Here is an 18,815-nt window from a genome sequence, read left to right on the forward strand (position 1 = left end):
AGGGGACAGGCAGGAACGTTGTTTCAACTAGCTTCAAAGAAGAAAACAGAAATCCCTGAAGTACAAGACAAAATAGTCCTTATATCAAAACTCATGCAAAGGAAGACATCCAAATTCCTGAATGGGTTCTTGGGATTTGATTTTCCTTGCAAGGTTTTCCCAAAGGTGCTTTTTCAAAAGGCAACTGGACTTTCTGGTTTTTCTTTGAAGATGTTTCGCTTCTCATCCAAGAAGCTTCTTCAGCTTAGAAGCTTCTTGGATGAGAAGCAAAACGTCTTGAAAGAAAACCCAAAAAGTCCAATTGCCTCTTAAAAAAGCAGCTTTGGGACAACCATGACCTGCATGACTGAGAATCTCCGTAGACATTCTTCCAAGGTTTTATTACTTGTGCTGATTACTACTGGACTGTAGGTCTAGTTAACTATTCTGTGTCTGAACCACAAGAAATAGAAAACCATCAAATTTATGGGAGTTTATTTCTACAATCCTCCTAGCAAATCAGTGGCAAATGGTTGTGGAAATCAGACTTTGATGGGGAAGATCAGACACCTTTACTAAGAAGTAGATAGATGATGGATAGATAGTTAGTTAGATAGAAGTATAAAGATTATGTGCCAATGAGTTGTTTTCAACTTCTAGTGAATAGATTTTCCTCCTGGCAATCTTATCCCTAACCTGTTTTCAGGTCTCCCAATGGTACTCATTATTACTGTAACTGAGTCCACCCACATTTCTGCTACTCATTCTCTTCTCTTTCGTTCCATCTTTTCCAACATCAGAGTCCACATCAGAGAAATAGGTTTTTGCCTAATATGCTTGGGCCTGGTGGCTCAGCAGACTGATAGCATTGTGATTAACACCAGCTGTCTGCAATTACTGTAAATTCGAATCTCCCCAGGCTCAAGGTTGACTCAGCCTTCCATCCTTTCTAAGGTAGGTAAATTGAGGACCCAGTTTGTGGCGGCAATAAGCTGACTTTGTATAAAATATACAAAAGTATGAAGGCTATTGCTTAACGCATTGTAAGCCGCCCTGAGTCTCCGGAGAAGGGCGGCATATATAAATCAAATTAAACAAACAAACAAAAAAAACCTAGGGAAATTTGACCTGGTTATTCGTGCTTTCAATGAAAAAACTTTTAGATTGATTTCTCCAATGTTTCATTGGTTTGCTTTCTTGGCGGTACATGGTATTCTCAACAGTTTTCTCCAACACTAGAGTGCAAAAATGTCAAATAGGAAGCATTTATTATGGATCAAGATGGTTATGCAAGATGGTTCTTTTTCAGTTATCCTCAGAACAGAAATTCTCCAGAGAAAGCATGTCTTCCTCGAGCAGCCTGATCTTGTGGAGAATCCTGTTGTGTGAAAATCAGTCAGGGTGACCTCTAGAATGCTGTCCTTATTAAAGCACAATTAATTCTATTCATCTATTACGAGTTGGATTACCTTTTCATGTACTATTCTGTCATTCCAGCTCCGTAAATCAGATTAAAATACCTTATGTAAGTAAATTCAATTCAGTAAATTCAGTAATACTTTATCTTCTGACTCCAAACAAAAAGAAACAATATCTAATAATAATCAGTAAAGCTGGAACAATGCCCATGATATGAGAAAATCAATAGGATTTTATTATGTTTTGCCAAAAATTACTGAAATGTTGGATACATCATAGATGATAGATAACAGTGTATTACACTGATTCATCAACTTACAAGATAATCACTTCAATGTATCTACATTATACACACATATTAAAAAATCCATCTATTCTAAAAGAAAATCAAAAACAGACAATTAGACATGGCAGAAACATTAATTTGTCTTTAGGTAATTTAATAGGCAATCTTTTAATTACCTTTTCTGAATTGCCATCTACAAAAGAATCCCACAGAAATGATTGTTTTTTTCAAAAAAAAAAATCTGTCCATATCCTACTTTATTGTGTAAGTCTAGGAGTGTTTTTAAAATATTTTAACACACTGATCCTTCTTTAGCTGATTCTCATGCTATAGATTAGGGAATTATCTAGATATGTCACACTGAACGCCTTCCCAAAACTGAAGACATATGGCTTGAACCTCCTCTAATTGCACAGCCGTCCACAATATATTTCAGGGAACTTTTTGCCACTGACTCTTCACTGAAACAGAGCAATTAGGGTGGAGTATTTACAGATGAGAAGCAAGGGGATGAGTGCCTTTACTCTGCAATTAAGTTTACAGTTCCCAACAAAGAAACAAGAAAGGGAAGGTCTTGAAGAAAAATGAAAAATAGAGGAAGACTTACCGTAATCGTCACTTCTCCCCTATTGACAACAGCTTCACTTTTTGGGGAAATTGGTCTTACTAAACACAATGGGACTTACTTATGAGTAAAGGCTGACAGATGCAAACTGCGCAGGTAGTTGCAGATCAAACTATATTAAGAAAAAAGAAACTTTTTTCTTTTGATATTCTAATTTCGCATCTACATTCCTAGTGTCTTTGAGTGAACATTGGTGACTTTTAGAAATACTACGGTCACCATTTTGTAGTGCAGGAAGCCCCTTTGCTCTTAGGAGCAACTGGTAACAGACATCCTTGAGGTGACAGTACACCTTTCCTAGAAAGAAGAAAGCAACCATGCCATTTGCCCTCTACGCAAATCTGGAGAAGCGTAAGAAAGGCTTTGCCCAGCAATGATTTGTACCACAAGGCCCAATAGGCTGAATACGCAGATATGAAGGCAAAAATGCTCAATTGACAAGTCTCCCCATAATAAAATGCAAATGTTCAAATGGTTAAAGCTCATGCAACTATCACTGAAGCATGTGTCCTTCCATCAGTGTTTGCTGCCTGTCCAAATGCTTGTGCATGTACAGTTATATGGTTGAAAGCTAAGACTTAAATGATCACCCTACAAATCTTCCATATGGATTTGTAAGTGCTCCTGCAGGATCCGAAGAAAAGATTTACCAGCCTCGGTATATAATACTTTGGGACGTCAAGGTTTTCACTGCCAAACACATGCCATCAAAATTAACTAAAAAACAACAACGAAAAAGTCACTTTAAATCAATGCATAGGCATCGGCTGACCGGTAGCTTTATTGAAGTGGAGAAATCTTCAAGGGTATCATAATTCTGGATTCCATTTCCTGAATAAGTGGCACTGAAAATAAATAAAAACAAATAAGGTGATACATGTGATATATGAAAAATGAATGGCTGCTGTAGCCAGAGGAAAAACATGGCAGATTCCTGCAGCCCAAAGAGCCAGTGAAAGTAGCCACCACAACTGTTAACATATATTCAGAAGTGGTTGGGGGCATTATAGAAAAAGCTGCAGTCATGCCTAACATCTGCAGGTATACAGAGAACCAGGTCAGTAGCATCTGCAAGGAGAGGGTAAAAAAAACCAACAACCCAACACAACAGTTGCAGGCGTGCAATTAAAGCACTAGCCCTTTACACAGGTGTATGATACAGTCACAAAAAGAGCAGGGCTTCACTCCTGCAGTTATGGCCACAATTTTGACCCCTCCTGGGTGCCTCTGCTCTAAGCAGCTTTACACAGACAAAGATGCACTGTGGGGGAAATCTCTATACGACATGTGATAGAAGCTTTGTTCTGCAGCATTTTGAAACTCTTCTGAGACTTTAGAAAAAAGAAAGTATGTTGCTCCTGATAAGGGAGAAGAGCAACCCATGAGGCAGAGCCAAGAGTGGGATGAGTTTAAGAAACAGTGAAACAAAATGTGACAACAAGAAGATTAAAAAAGGGAAAGGGAGACAGAATAATTAGAAATCCTGAGCAAAGGGCCTCCTTTATCAGATCAGCATCTGGACACAGCAATAACTCCCTAGGAACTTAGCTGGTACTCAGGGGTTGGAAGTAGATGAGTCAAGGACAAGGCTCAGATAGGTAATCTGTTTATACCGTAGCCCTAATAATCACTGACTACAGAGTCTAGCAAGTCAATCTTCTACATATAAGAGCCTGAAGATTTCAATCTTAACATGTCTTTCTCCCATCCAGATTTCATGTCACTCATTTCTCGTCTTGGAAATGGAGAGGAGTCACCCTCTGATTTGATAATAAAATTTGTCTGCTCTCCAGCTCCCTGTCTTCAACCTTGGCATCTTCAGACCCCGTCCTCACAGCCCTGGCAGCATAATAAGCTCCACACGTGATGAGCATCGTTGCTGATATTGTCCTCCAAAATCCCTAACTTTGCTGATCCCAGCATCTACCTCAAGTAGAAAACTTTGTTTTTTTTAATCATCACATTTAAATAAGTATAGAAATATGGTCCGAAATGCTTGCTAATCTTATCTTCACTTTCCAACCCCAAAACTACCCTGAACTCAGACTTCTCAGTTAGCCATCTGTCAGCCTAGTCCCAAGGATCATGGGTACTTGGAGAAGAGAATCTGTATCTAAAGAGGGAACAACTAAGAGAGAAAACTAAAAAGTTTCAGGGCCACAATATCTTATGTGAGTATTTATTTACTTTTTTATTCATTCACCAAATTTCTGCCCTATTGCAATCTAATGCCTCTGAGAGGCTTAAACAAAATATAAAACAAGTTGCAATATTAAAATCTCAAGAGGGGCCATCCAGAATTATATAAGAAAGAACTGATAAGAACAGGGAAAAAAGAATTCAAAAATGGTATTCTATATCAGTTTGAGTGAATGCTGTCAAAAAGAGTTCTGAGCGTAGAATTATTCCTGCAAGGAGACTGCTCCAAAATGTGACTCTGCCCTAGAATAGCAGTCCCTTCAGCCTCTCTTCCTAAATCTCTCAGAAATGAGGGACTATGAACAGTTTCTCCCCGAAAGTTCTAATAGACTGAACTGACACTGGCTGAAACACAGAATCTTGTAGATACAGTATGCTGTGTCATAAAAGACTTTATAGGTCTAAACCAGAGCCTCATGTGCACCCGGAAGCCAATTAGCGATCAGTGTAGGGTCCACAAATAGGAAAAATCTCTCCCATCTCCGAGAGCCAGTAAGTATGTGGGCCACTGCATTATGGAGCACTTGGAGTGCCTGGGTAATCTTTAAAAGCAATAGCAATAGCACTTAGACTTATATATCACTTTACAGTGCTTTACAGCCCTCTCTAAGCAGTTTACAGAATCAGCCTATTGCCCCCAACAATTTGGGTTCTCATTTTACCCACCTTGGAAGGATGGAAGGCTGAGTCAACCTTGAGTCTGGTGAGATTTGAACTGCCAAATTGCAGGCAGTCGGCAGTCAGTAGAAGTAGCCTGAAGTTCTGCACTCTAACCACTGTGCCACCATAGCTCAATCTTTAAAAGCACCCTGATACAAAGAATATTGAAGTATCCCAGGGTATTTAATATTTGTAAGCTGGCCAGAATTGTCTCTGAGTTACTGTATCCAGCTTCTCTGCACCATGTTAGGCACCTCTGGCCACGGCTTCCACATGCTATTCAAGCAGGAGCTGTGAGGTTTAAATTGTTACCCGTATAATACACGAGCTCATCCCATCCAGGTTTGTGCCAGGCAGAATTCCTTATGTCTTCTCTCGTCTGCAAGTCTTTGTAAGCTGCAAGCATTGGTAGAAAAAAGATTTGTAGTTTCAATGATATGATAGCCATCAACAAGTTTTAATTACAATAAAATGCCATAGAAGGCTTGGCAATGTGATAACAAGTGTCAATGCACCGTTTGGCATATATCCTCCTGATACTGGTCGTTCACTTTATTTTTCATTCTTTCAGGATGGCCAAGAGTACTTCAAAGTGATTTAGCTTCAAAAGCTGAGTTCCTAGGCAGATGGCCCAGGACTGCAACACTTTGTGTTGAAGAACTCTTAGCGATCTATAAAAGAAAAATAAAGTAGTGTGGTGCTATGGAGGCCAGGGAATGACTCAGAATATGGGAGAAGAAAACAGTGAATATTGCCATTTTAACATGAACAAAATCCACATTTTCCAAGGGAACATTAAAAGGATGCAAATAATAGTTGAATTTGCTCTTATGTTTGGACTGACAAAGAAGAGGAGGTCAACCTATTTTCCAAAGGACCAGAAGGCAAGACAAGAAACAGTGGATGGAAACTAATCAAGGAGAGAAGCAAGCTAGAACTAAGGAAACATTTCCTAACAGTGAGAACAATTAACCAGTGGAATCGTTTGCCTTCAGAAGTTATGAGTGCTCCATACCTGAAGGCTTTTAAGAAGAGACTAGACAGCCACTTATCTCGAATGATATAGGGTCTCCTGCTTGAGCAGGGGATTGAACTAGAAATCCTCCAAGGTACCTTCCAACTCTGTAATTAATCTCTCAAACCACCCCCAGATTAAAACCTGTCACATTGTGGGCCCTGACATGGCCTTTAAGACAACTGGGATTAGACACACATGGCCTAAAGGATAACAGTGAAGTCAAGTCCTACCCCAGAGATGATGGACCATGTATAACTGTCCAATCTGTGAGAAAAATCCACCAACAGCTTCTTTATCATCCTGCCGGATACGAATAGCCCGGGCCCTGAAAGGAAGGACATGGATGTTTACAAACCAAATGCTGCAGTTGACATAAATGCTGCGTCATATTTCAATCACAGCAATAAGCAACAGATTGCAAAGCCACACATTGCTATAAATAATATTTAGAGCAATAGAAAAAGTTTGGAAGATCTGAAGCCAACAGCAGTGTTTGGATTACAGCACCAAGGGGTAATTCAGCTTTATATAGGTTACTTATAATTTAAAGAGTACCTTGAATCCATTTATGATTTTACAACCATTTTTTATTTATTTAAAACATTTGTAAAGTTGTCCATCTTAAATCAAACTTAAATAAACTTGGCTTATTATGTATTTTATTAAAACAAATCTGGCAGAGCAGTCTCCTTGATTTGTAAAACAGGGACTGGCCACTTGTTCAGGGCTACTTCAGAATTTAGAGGTTTTGAAATCGGGCTTTGCAGACACTAATCGAATTTGTCAAGAGCCAGGATCCAGGAGATGCCCTTTAGATGCTATCATTATCAATAGGGCCCAGGATGGTATTTGTCATTCAACAACTTCTCTAAGTTCTCCAGTTCTGTCCTCAATCATGTTACTTCATATCAAACTGCCTTATACTAAGTTAGACAGTTTCAAGCAATATACTGTGTATGATGACTAGCCAAAGTTCCTTATTCTCAGGATTCCAGCAGCTGCTTCATACAAAGAATTTCCTTTAATACATATGTTTTTTTCTGGAAGTTCTGAGTCTAGAGTTAATTAGCCTATCCTAAAATAATGGACCGGTCACTTTATATAGAAAGTCAGATAAAATAATAATAATAATAATAATAATAATAATAATAATAATAATAATAATAATAATAATAATAATAATAATAATTTTATTTCTATACTGCCCTTCTCCCGAAGGACTCAGGGTGGTGTACAGCCTACTTAAAAACACAAGACAAAACAGCAATTAAAATTTAAAATGATTAAATAAATTTGGCTCAATTAAAACCCCAGAAATTTAAAATACCCCAATTTAAAACTATTATGTTGATAGCCCGGCCTGGCGGAACAACAGGGTCTTCATAAAAATTCATAAAAGTGAATTTGCCTAATGATCCATATTAATGTAGTCTTGAACTGAAAAAAAAGGGATGAGAATTAATTCTGGAATAAATTCTTACTTTGTCTTTTAAATTAAAAAAACCCCAAACATTTATGGCCAATACTACTAAAGAGGATGTCATCCAAAATAATTATTAGCTTGATGTGGCAGTGCTACATAACTTATTTTACTTATATTTACAATCAGTTCAACAAAGCAAGCTCCTACTCTTCTCATTTTGCAGGGGAGAATCTGAGGCTCAACCTAGTCGTAAAATTCAGCACATCTAAAAATAAAAGATATAAATTGCATTATAGGTATGATTTATACTTGTCAGTATTTATACCAACAATGCTAATGCACATGTTTTATTCCTAAAAAGCTGAAAAATTCTCTTATTTTCATTTTGTAACGTGCACCTTTATTTTTCTTAGTAGGGGTTTGTTTACCATAAAGGTGCATGACCTTCTGGGTTAACAGAGTTAGGTTAAGGAGGAATGAGCAGGAGAAATATATATGAAGGCTCCTGACAGATTTTTGTTTAGCTATTTACAATAATGGAAGATGCTAAGGTTGAATGGGACAATCATATTCATAATCATCTCAACAGGTATTTGGGAAATAGAATGTTGTATTAAATTATACCTAGTTAATCTTGCACTACTATTTTTGTTTTTAGCAATTTCCTTCCAACCCCTGGAAGCAGCATATAAACTTATACTGCAACCTACAACAGCATCTTCAACACATTATGGCCTTACCAGTAGTTGCCCCATTCAATCATTGTTCCAGGCTGAAAAGAAACAAAATATATCATTAGATCTAAAACGGCTTCTTCTTATCACCCGCAAGCTAAGAATTAATACCCCCGTTTCTAGTTTTTTTGTTTTAGTTTACTAATCCCATTTCTTTTATTTCTTTTCTAAATCAACGTAAGAACAATGACATAACACTGTTAACAGTTGAAGCGCTTACTTCACACACACCCAGCAAAAAATGACCCTATTGTCAAAAAATAGAATTTTCAGCAGAAAACAAATAAACTTAGGTAGCACTGGTACTCTAGTTAGGCATTTCTATCAAGAACCAAACTGCCGTTTTTGTCTATCAGTTGCATTATCCGAATAAGCTTCCACAAGCATGCAATCTTAAGACATTATTTCTGAGTAATTAACTACTGTTAATCCGATAAAATGCAGGCTAAGTCCTGAGGTTGTACTGAAAGCACGTATGCTTCTTCTTTACCTTTTTTTAAAGAAATAAGTTATGCAAATTCTATACCTGTGGAAAAAAACCCACTCACACGTAATTGGTAAGACCTTAATTCATAGATGTTGGGTCCTAGCCTGGAAACAGGCTCATTCCAAAAGCTGAACTCCAACAGCAACTGATTCTTGCGAGACAGAAGCATGTTTCCTCTTGCTTTGCGAAACTCTGTAAATTCCTAAACAACAACAACAAATTGGATTCCTTAAAGGTATTGTGAAAAGACATTATACTTTTAAAAGAATTTATCCAGATTCTCTTTAAATATTCATAATTCAATAATGGAAAAATACCAAATGCCCCAAAATTGTTGGCTTTTCCCAAAGCTTTAAAACATGGCTGTGTACCTGGGCTTGGAATGTTTTAAGAGTCCTGTCACTTGGCTTTACCATTAGTTGATTAATCATCATGGCTGCTATTTGTATTTATTTATTTTGTGGATGCTTTTTTAGTGTTTTAATGTTTGTTAAATTGTGTTATATTGTTAGAATTGTAAGCCATCCAGAGTCACTTGGTTGAGTTGGGTGGCTCTAGAAAATGAATGAATGAATGATTCCCAATAGATACCGAACTCTAGACCTGTCAATGATAATGTAAATACTATTTGAATAAATCTTACTTTATATAAAATTTGAAGTATTGAGTTATTCAAAAATACATAAGCTAATAATTTAAAAGCCAAGAGAGAGAAGAAGGAGTGTGAGAATAAAAGGAGATCTCATATAATTGAAAAATGGTATAGTCTTTAAAGTACTCTTTCCTTACCTGGTGTAATTAAAATGTATTTGGCTTCAGCTCCTAGAATCTCTTGTCAGCATATCCAACAGTGATTCCAGGAATTGAAAGCCAACACATGTAGAGAGCACCAGGTTGAAGAAGACTGGATTAAAACATGTAACTTTAATTAAGACCCAAGCAGTAAAATAGATTATTTTATTTCGTTATAAAACTGTGGTATATTAACATAAAAATCACTCTTTTTCTTAAATAGCATAAAAGTTGCTGTAATATCAGAAATAAGTAGTAGAACTCTCCATATTTTTTTTTTCTTTGAAGCTGGATAATGAGGTATAGCTCCAAACAGAATTGGGCCACTAATACCTGGTGATGAAGCTGCAGAAAACATTTCTAAAATATAATCCTTCACTAACAATATTATAGCAGCGTCCCAGAGACATGAATTCTTGGAAGAGATAGTCAGTTTGCAGAAACATGTCAGAAACTGGTCTATGTCTGATAATTTTATAGTAGACAATTAGATAACCTTGCAAATAGAAGTAGATAAGAGGAGCTGAGCTCTCATGGCAAAGCATCCAGAGGACTATATTCCATTAGACCAAGGGACCCTCAAGCAGCTACTTTTAAGCCCAAAGTCCCTTCCATGTGGCCACTGTTTTTTTGTTTTTTTCCATATATCACCAATCATAAGTAGCCTTTTTCATTTTTCTCTCTGATATAGCCCTGTTTGTTTTTACAGGGGTAAGGGGCATGGGGCAGGAGAGAAAAAGCCACTGAGCAAAGTCATCTGCAAAGTATCCAGAACAAAACAGGAGCCAGATACTTTCTCTTCATGAGAGGAAGGGAAACTCCAGGCCAGAAGTTACCAAAAAGGTTAGAAAGTATTGACAGAAATCACTTGGTTTTACCTTATCATCTCGAAGTTTACTCATGACTTCTGTAAGGGCTGGATAGCCACCCTCATATCGCCAGAGATGTACTGAAATCAAAAGACGCATATTTAAGTTCTCTTTTCTTACTGGAGATATATAGGTTGGTTCCATCTGCTGCATCAGATATAAGTATTCCAGAGAGCATTTGAATTTTGCTGGGTCAGTATCTGCTCTTTCTTAGACCCTGCAGGACTTGAGTCTGATCAGCTCTCTGTAATCAGCCCTTCGTTAATCTACTTTGTACAGTAGATTTGTGTTTTCCTTGCCCACCCTTTGCAACTTCACATCCAGATTGGAACAAAACATCTCTTGCAAACATTGGAGTAATTTTGCATTCTGCTATATGTTTTATCTCCTACCAGCCTGATCTTGCTCTCCGTACCACGTGTTCCACGTCCCCACCAATGTACATGGATACTCCTTCCCTTCATGGATCTTTGGCAGAACTTTTTCACTGATTAAAAACAAAAACAAAAGGAATGTGTGTAAGCGGCATGCTATCGACTTCGCTTTCTTCCAAAGTATTTACAGCACTGGTGACAGTTGATTGTCACTAACATTTTTATTATCCATCAGTATTCAACATAATCTAGGCTGAATCCTCCTGGATTCCTGGAAACTGCATTTTCATGATGTAATGAAAAATCACTCTGGAGCTTTTTAAGAAGAGATTGGACAATCATTTGTCTGAAATGATAAAGGGTTTCCTGCTGGAGTAGGAGTAGAAGACCTCCGAGGTCCCTTCCAACTGTTATTCTATTAAATTTCTAAGAGATTTCTCCACAGCATCTTCACATAACATCAATGACTAAGGGTCCTTGTGAAAATCTAGATACTTTAAAACCAGTTTTCTACATTTGCCTTGGCAAGGAAAAATCTGCATTGTTCTTGCTTTTAAGAAGAGTATTTCTGCATAATTAATAAGTGGATATTTCTCATATTTAATAGCATAATTATGTCTTTTCAACATTCAGCAGAATGAGGTGGTACAATCCTGAACAACAGTACCGTAGCAGACTTCCTGTTTCGTGGTTCATCTTACAGTATTGCAAAAATCTCCCTGCATGTACAAAAATGCATTTGGGTAAAAGGTTCTAGCTCTCTGTTGTACTATTTTTTTTTTTTTAAATTTTTTGGTGAACTGTTTCAACGCAGAGTTCAAATACTATCCATTTTATAACCTGAGATAACTTATTCTTGCTCCTTTCAAGTGAGCAGATGAAGTGTTTGCCCAATCATATGTATGTTTACCCAGAAGTCTTACTGAGTTCATAAAATTGGGTGTAAGTAAATATACGTAAGATTTAGAGTCTGATACCTGGACTTGAAAGCGTCTAGCCGGATATCAGGACTTACCAAAGTTTGTTGTAGGAGTCTAGACATTCCGGTTTGACATTGTGAACTGAAACATCAAACATCAATGTTAAAAGGTTGAGGGAGAGACACAAACTCTAATAGAGAAATATTAAATATAGAAATAGATGCTCACACTGCAATTTGTAAAGACTGCTAGTCTCCTTTTTGGCTAAGAGGGTGGAGTGAGCATCTTTCCTGGGATCAACCTTGCGGACAAACAGTGATTTTAACCAACTATCTTCTCCAGATTGGTTATGTGATAAGGCAAGGCCCCTGAAAGAAATGGTCAAAGAATAAATATATAAATTATATTCATAGTTAATTCCCAACATTCCATTTATTTTTGTACAAATGTCTTTTTAGGAAAAATTATGTTTATGAATATTTAAATGTGGATAAGCTTATATGCATGCAACACAGATAAAAGATACAAATTTATTTTTTTAAATGTTTACCACTATATTCTTCTGTTTTTAAATATCTTTTATCAATATTCTTTATTTTGGTAAAAAAAGAAAAGCACAATTTTAAAGAAACCTTCTGTAACTAGTGTGGTGATATTAGACAGATTATTTTTTTTTAAATCAAGACCAGATAGGATAGATCATTATAGAGAGAATCTCTGTGGTTACAAAGAGTCAAAGATGATTTGATGGCATGTAATCATAATCAGAACTACCAACATAATGATGAAAAAAAAATTATTCAGATTTTTAAAAAAACTCTTAAAAGTTAACAATTTCAATTTATCAAACTATCTACTAGACTAGAGCTATAAGGGACGCGGTGGCTCAATGGCTAAGATGCTGAGCTTGTCGATCGAAAGGTCGGCAGTTCAGCGGTTCGAATCCCTAGTGCTGCCTAACAGGGTGAGTTCCCGTTACTGGACCCAGCTTCTGCCAACCTAGCAGTTCGAAAGCACGTAAAAAATGCAAGTAGAAAACCAGGGACCACTTTTGGTGGGAAGATAACAGCGTTCTGTGCGCCTTTGGCATTTAGTCATGCCGGCCACATGACCACAGACAGCGTTGGCTCTTTGGCTTTGAAACGGAGATGAGCACCGCCCCCTAGAGTCGGGAATGACTAGCACATATGTGCCAGGGGAACCTTTACCTTTACCTTTACTAGAGCTATATGATCTCCAAAAATGCTTTAAGATATAAGTGTACCATCTGTATGTAACACCTTAAAACAGCATTTTTTTCTGGAGTCATGGTAATTGCTGCATAGTGCTCAGGAAAAAGTATGGTGGATTTAAGGTTTTGCACATAGGTGCAATATAATAATAGTAAGCACTTTGTTTATGATCCTGTGCATTCTGAAGGTGGTCTGAAGACTAGATCTGAAAGGTTGCAGGGCCCTTTTATCTAAATGTCTAACAATAGGACAGACATATAATTAGATATATAAGATCATGCTCTTTTAGGCTTTACTGATATAGCACGGATCAGGGTGGATTGATTTAAATCGAGTTGATTTAAATCACAATTTAAATCATGATTTAAATCACTAGTAAAAAGGCTTGATTTAAATCAACTCGATTTAAATCATAATTTTTAAAGAGCAACTGTCATCTCTGCTACTTTGACCCACTGTTGACTCACTGATAGTCCCAGTGTTGCAGAATATACAGCCTCATGCTACATAACTAAGCTCCATTTCATGCTGAATAAACTAAATTATTTATGTATCTTAAATAGAAAACTCTTACGATAGATTTTTACCCCAAAAGTTTTTTATTGAAATAAATTCGATTTAAATAAAAAAAATCCGATTTAAATCAAAAAAATCTGATTTTTTTTTATTTTTTTTTAAAAAATCATTGATTTTTATCCACCCTGGCACGGATACTTCAACTATACTGAAATCTAAGTATTCATTTAATCCAACAGTCATGAATCTGCAGCCAGAAGTTGCTTAACTACAAATCCCAGTGTATTCTGAGTTTACCCCAGACTGAAATTACTGGGAATTGTAATTTAGTAATAACATCTTTGAGAGCCATAAGTTTCTAACCTCAGTGGGGAAGATATAATTTCTACCAGTAGGTACACAAGCTTTAGTCCCTCTCTTGTGTCTTACTGCAAATTAGTCCCAAGGACTATGTTCACTTCCTCAGCCTCAACAGGTTCAAACCTTCCCAGATAACCAGGCAAGACTCCTCCCCAGACCCACAACAAGGCCAGGGTCCAACAGTGAGCAAATTTGAGTGACCCCTTGAGGTATCTCCAACCCCCCTCTATCCAAGAGGGCATGTACCACCTAAAAGCCTTGGTAGTACAGTGGTCTAAGCACCCTGTTATTAAGACCAGCTGCCTGCAATTACTGCAGGTTCAAATCTCGGCAAGGCTCAAGGTTGACTCAGCCTTCCATCCTTTCTAAGGTAGGTAAATTGAGGACCCAGTTGTGGGGGCAATAAGCTGACTTTGTAGAAATATACAAAAGGATGAAGGCTATTGCTTAATACATTGTAAGCCGCCCTGAGTCTTTGGAGAAGGGCGGCATATAAATCAAATTAAAAAAAAAAAAAATAGGGCCATGAGATGGTTTCCACAGATGCAGTAATGGTAGAGAACTAATAATGCTTCATTACCCTTATTGCCACAAGGTAATCCTTAACAGTGGCTCTAATCCATATATTCAGAATGTTCTATGTACAAGATAGTAATATAAGTACAGCCACAAACAGCAATCTCATGTAAGTCTTTGCTTCTTAATTCATGTCACAAAAGGTTAGACTTAATTGGGTAGAAGTGAATCATACAATAGAAGTGAATCATACAATAAGAATTCCAGGGCCTCATTGCTTGATTTGTGAGAAAGTCCTGTTTCCTAGGGAACTCGTACATCTCAAGGACGTTTGAATTGCCCTTACATCTTTATCAGGCATACTTTTTAACAAAGTATAAACAATGCATACCAGAGCATCTTTACATAGTGCCTTCTACACTCTGGATTTAGCAGCTCAATCAGAACATTTTTATCCAGCCTTGGTTACTAAGCACTAGCCTCTGTCATTATTCCTTAAAGGTGTTTACTGCACTCATGCATGCTATACATAGGTAACCTGTTCACATTAACCTTACATTGGGGCCTCTAAAACATGGGGTTTGATGGCTCACTCTTTTCAATAAAGAATAGTTTGGGATCATCTCCAGTTGTTTCAGTTACTTCCTTGAGTGCATTTTGAATGATCCCAGTGTGAATTTATTTATTTTTATTTATCAAATTTATATTGTTGAACAATATATATTGTTCATCTTGCGGTACAAGGAGACACCGAACAGCTATGATTAATAGAAATGGATAAGGGATTATGTTTCCCTTATTTTTTAAAAGTGAAAATATAGAGAATAAAATAAAGTAAAAGTATACGTTCTTCTTTACACCCTAGTAACAATTCTCTCTCAAAGCTAAAAAATAATTGACATATTTGGAAGCACCAGGGTGGGGAAGACTCCTAGGGATGGAAAATTAGAAAGATGCACTGAAACAGAAAAGTATCTAGGGCCAAAGAGCATAAAATAGTTGAAACCTTCATTTGAAAGAGACTTGGCTATGAATTTTAAGGATATGGGATGTAAAGGGCAGGGGAAAGTTCTGATACAAGTTTTTATTTATTATTTTTATATATCACCTTTCACCTGAGAATCCAAGGTTCTCAGCCATTTGGGTTTTTTTTTCCATTGTTCCTCACAACCATCATATGATGTATATTTTATCCATCCATCCCATTTCTATATTACCCATCTCACCCGAGTGACTATGGTTAGCTAATGTTACAAAATATAAATGCGTAAATAAGAACAAAATTAAAAAACAGAATTAAAAGATAGGGTTAGTGTCTTAAATGTTAAAAAGATGGAGAGAACAGTCTCATGAAACCAACCATCTCCAGGGTTGTCTAACACTCGACTCCCATGCCAATTAGCAGAGAAAGGTTTTAACACTCTTTCTGAAGGCCAGGAGAGTGGGGGCTCATCACACCCTTGGGGGTGAGGTTTTCCAAAGGGGGTGAGCAATGGCAGAGAACCTGCCAGGTGAAATTCTTCCTGGAACCCGCCAGGTAAAATTCTTTAATCATAAGATATCCTCCCTGCCTGATAGGGTGGCACAAAACAATACAATTGGACAAGATAACTGGTAACTGGTCCCATGCCATGAACAGCTTTAAAAATGATTTTGAAAAGGAATTGGTCCCATATGTATTGGGCAATGGTGATCGGATTGGATTGGATTAGTATGGTGCCTAATCCAAAGACATCCCGTAAAGTTCACAAAGCCATGTGGCATTTGCACAAGTTGTCCTAGATTTAAACCATTTGTTTAGTGACCATTGGAAGTTACAACGGCACTGAAATAACTGACTTATGATTGGTTTTCGCACTTAGGATTGTTGTAGCGTTGCCATGGGCACTCAATCGAACTGTGGGCACTTGGCAAATGAGATGTATTATGACAGTTGCACTGTTCCAGGTTCATGTGATTTGTAATCTTCCAGTTGGTTTCCAACAAGCAAAATCAATGCTTAATGACAGCATGATTCTCTTAACTACTGCAATGATTTGCCTAACAACTATGACAAAAAGGTCATAAATCAGGGCAAAATTCACTTAACAACTGCCTTGTTTAGTAATAGAAATTTTAGACTCAATTGTGGTCATACTTTGAGGACCACCTTGCAATGGATCTTCCTGGTAAATACAATTCAGAAAGTGTCCGATAGCCCTTGTTTGAAATTTGACAATGTTATTTACATTATATGCTTTCTTGGGAAGAAGCTCACTTGATCATATGCAAAGTGACATGATTCATGAGGAATTTAAATGAATTGGGTAAGTCAAGAGAGGGGAAGATAAGAAAGTTTTGCAGATGAAAGTTCCATGGTGGGGGTTATTAACAGCTGCAATGTGCTAAAAGCCCTTTTTGCTAAATCCTTCTGAGATGGCCTGAAACATTTCAATGCTCAGCTGCCTCCCACTCAATGAGATCTGTGATGAAATAAACCTGAGAATGTTCTGTTTTTACTCTGCTCCTGTTTGATAACTCCTTGTGTCCATTATTTTTTTTATTTTTGCACAGTCTCAAGGGTGATTTTTTCAAGAGACAACTGGACTTTCTGGTTTTTCTTTGAAAATGTTTCTCATCCAAGAAGTTTCTTCAGCTCCTTTGGGACAAGCATGATCTGGATAACTGAGACTCTCCATAGACATTTTGCACAAAGTCTGACCTGTTCGTGCTACATAAAATCCAGAGGGGCTTTGGTGGCATATATCACTGTTAAATAAAGTAATTGGAGAAGAGTCAATTCATGGGCAGGGAGGTAGCCAATGGGCTTCACACATGAAGTGAAGAGGCAGATAAATGGAGAGGGAATGGCTTGATAAAATTTATATTAATATATTTACACCAGGCCTTTGCTTCTTTCTAATATAGCATCCTAGCATGCTAGGAAAGTATTATCCAGTGGATGGCAAGTGGAAAGCAGAAAGAAGGAAATTCTACAGTTGCAAGTTACTTTACATAGCATTTGGCGCACAATACTGAAATGGCAGGATTGTCGTATATAATCCAACGACTATTGCTAGAGGATACTTACAACCAGTGGTGAAATCCATTTTTTTTTACTACTGGTTCTGTGGGCATGGCTTGGTGGGCATGGTGTGGTGTGGCTTGGTGGGCGTGGCAGGGGAAGGATACTGCAAAATCTCAATTCCCATCCCACTCCAGGGGAAGGATACTGCAAAATCTGAATTCCCACCCCACTCTGGGGCCAGCCAGAGGTGGTATTTGCCAGTTCTCCGAACTATTCAAAATTTCCGCTACCGGTTCTCTCTCAGAACCTGCTGGATTTCACCCCTGCTTACAACCCATCATCATAAAGGTCTCCAAAGTCACTTACAATTTAATAAGAACCCAAATGGAGATGTTGAAATAAAGAGGAGAGTGTTCCTATAATATGGGATGCGGTGTGTTTGTGTGTGTGTCTCAAAACTTGCTTGCTGGGGCTTAATTATGGGGATTTTGAGAAGGAACTAAACTAGTTTACATGTGCAGAGGGCACGAACGGGACATCCTTTCACACGATGACTAAATCATCCCATCCTCTACTGCCCTGACCCATAAACCGTCGGGGGTTTACCCAACACGCCCCCCCCCCATACAATCCACACTCCTCCAGTGCGCACGCGTATTGCAAGAAACCAACCATTGGAGCATTATTAGACGGGGGAGGTGAGGCGCGGGGGGGGGGAGAGCATAATAAGGAATCTGAAAAGGTTTACACAGATCCAGCCTGGCCGCTGCTATCAGGTACCGGCAGCATTTACAGCCATTCCCTGCACGGGGCTGGAGCTCTGCTTTTTCCTCCTCCGCCAGCGCCCAGAGCGAAGGAAACGGGGAGCTCCGACTAGAAACCACCTGACTTGCCCGTGACCTTGAGGATGACGGCGGCCGCGGGACTGGGGGTGGTGGTGGAGAGAGAGAGAGAGAGAGAGAGATGCGCGCGGAACACGCTCCCCTCCCCCTTCTGCAGCTTCGCTCACCTGAGGTAGAAAAGACGGAAAGTGGCCCCCGGTGCCGGGAAGGAGCCACGGCGGAGGCGGCCCCCGGTCCCCCGCAGCAGCACTCCGGCCGCCATCTTGCCCACCTACGCTGGCGGGGCGGTGGGGAGCGCGGGGCGAGAGAGGGGCGCGCTGCACCTGGACAGCCACTAGGGGGCCTTAGGGTTGCGAGGAGAGGATAGCGAAGGGGATTGGGTCGTGGGGGGGGGGGGTGAAGCTAGTTTGCCTCGCGCGCAATGAGAGACGCGGGCGCGCGAGGAGTCCCGCGTGGACTCGCGATTTGCGTAAATCGCGAATATGACGCGACTGAAAGGAAGGGGTAAAATGGGGGGAGCAAAAAAAGAATTTAGGAGAACGGCCCGCGAAATAAAA

General features: G+C 38.6%; 1 protein-coding gene across 1 annotated transcript; it reads right to left on the bottom strand.

Moving 5' to 3' along the window:
• Positions 1-1,612: 1,612 nt before the first annotated feature.
• Positions 1,613-18,550, bottom strand: NIPSNAP2 (nipsnap homolog 2). The gene is made up of 10 exons (XM_070932113.1): positions 18,426-18,550; positions 12,014-12,153; positions 11,881-11,926; positions 10,884-10,978; positions 10,501-10,571; positions 8,892-9,032; positions 8,350-8,381; positions 6,417-6,511; positions 5,481-5,564; positions 1,613-3,154 (listed from the first exon to the last, which is right to left on the bottom strand). Exons 1-10 carry the CDS (start codon positions 18,518-18,520, stop codon positions 3,090-3,092), a joined length of 864 nt encoding a protein of 287 aa, XP_070788214.1. The 5' UTR covers positions 18,521-18,550; the 3' UTR covers positions 1,613-3,089.
• Between the last annotated feature and the right edge of the window lie 265 nt (positions 18,551-18,815).

The sequence above is a fragment of the Pituophis catenifer genome, unplaced genomic scaffold (assembly GCF_029215685.1).
Source record: "Pituophis catenifer annectens isolate HBS135680 unplaced genomic scaffold, rPitCat1.0.hap2 SCAF_1, whole genome shotgun sequence".
Taxonomy (NCBI): Eukaryota; Metazoa; Chordata; class Lepidosauria; order Squamata; family Colubridae; genus Pituophis; species Pituophis catenifer.

Bases quoted from the DNA above. Each gene is read 5' to 3' on its own strand.
- NIPSNAP2 (XM_070932113.1), bottom strand. From the start codon at position 18,520: ATGGCGGCCGGAGTGCTGCTGCGGGGGACCGGGGGCCGCCTCCGCCGT. The intron at 12,154-18,425 runs GTGAGCGAAGCT...CATTTCTTTCAG, and splicing joins TTCCGTCTTTTCTACCTCAG to GGGCCTTGCCTTATCACATA. The intron at 3,155-5,480 runs GTAACAATTTAA...ATTTATTTTCAG, and splicing joins TGAGCTCGTGTATTATACGG to TGCCACTTATTCAGGAAATG.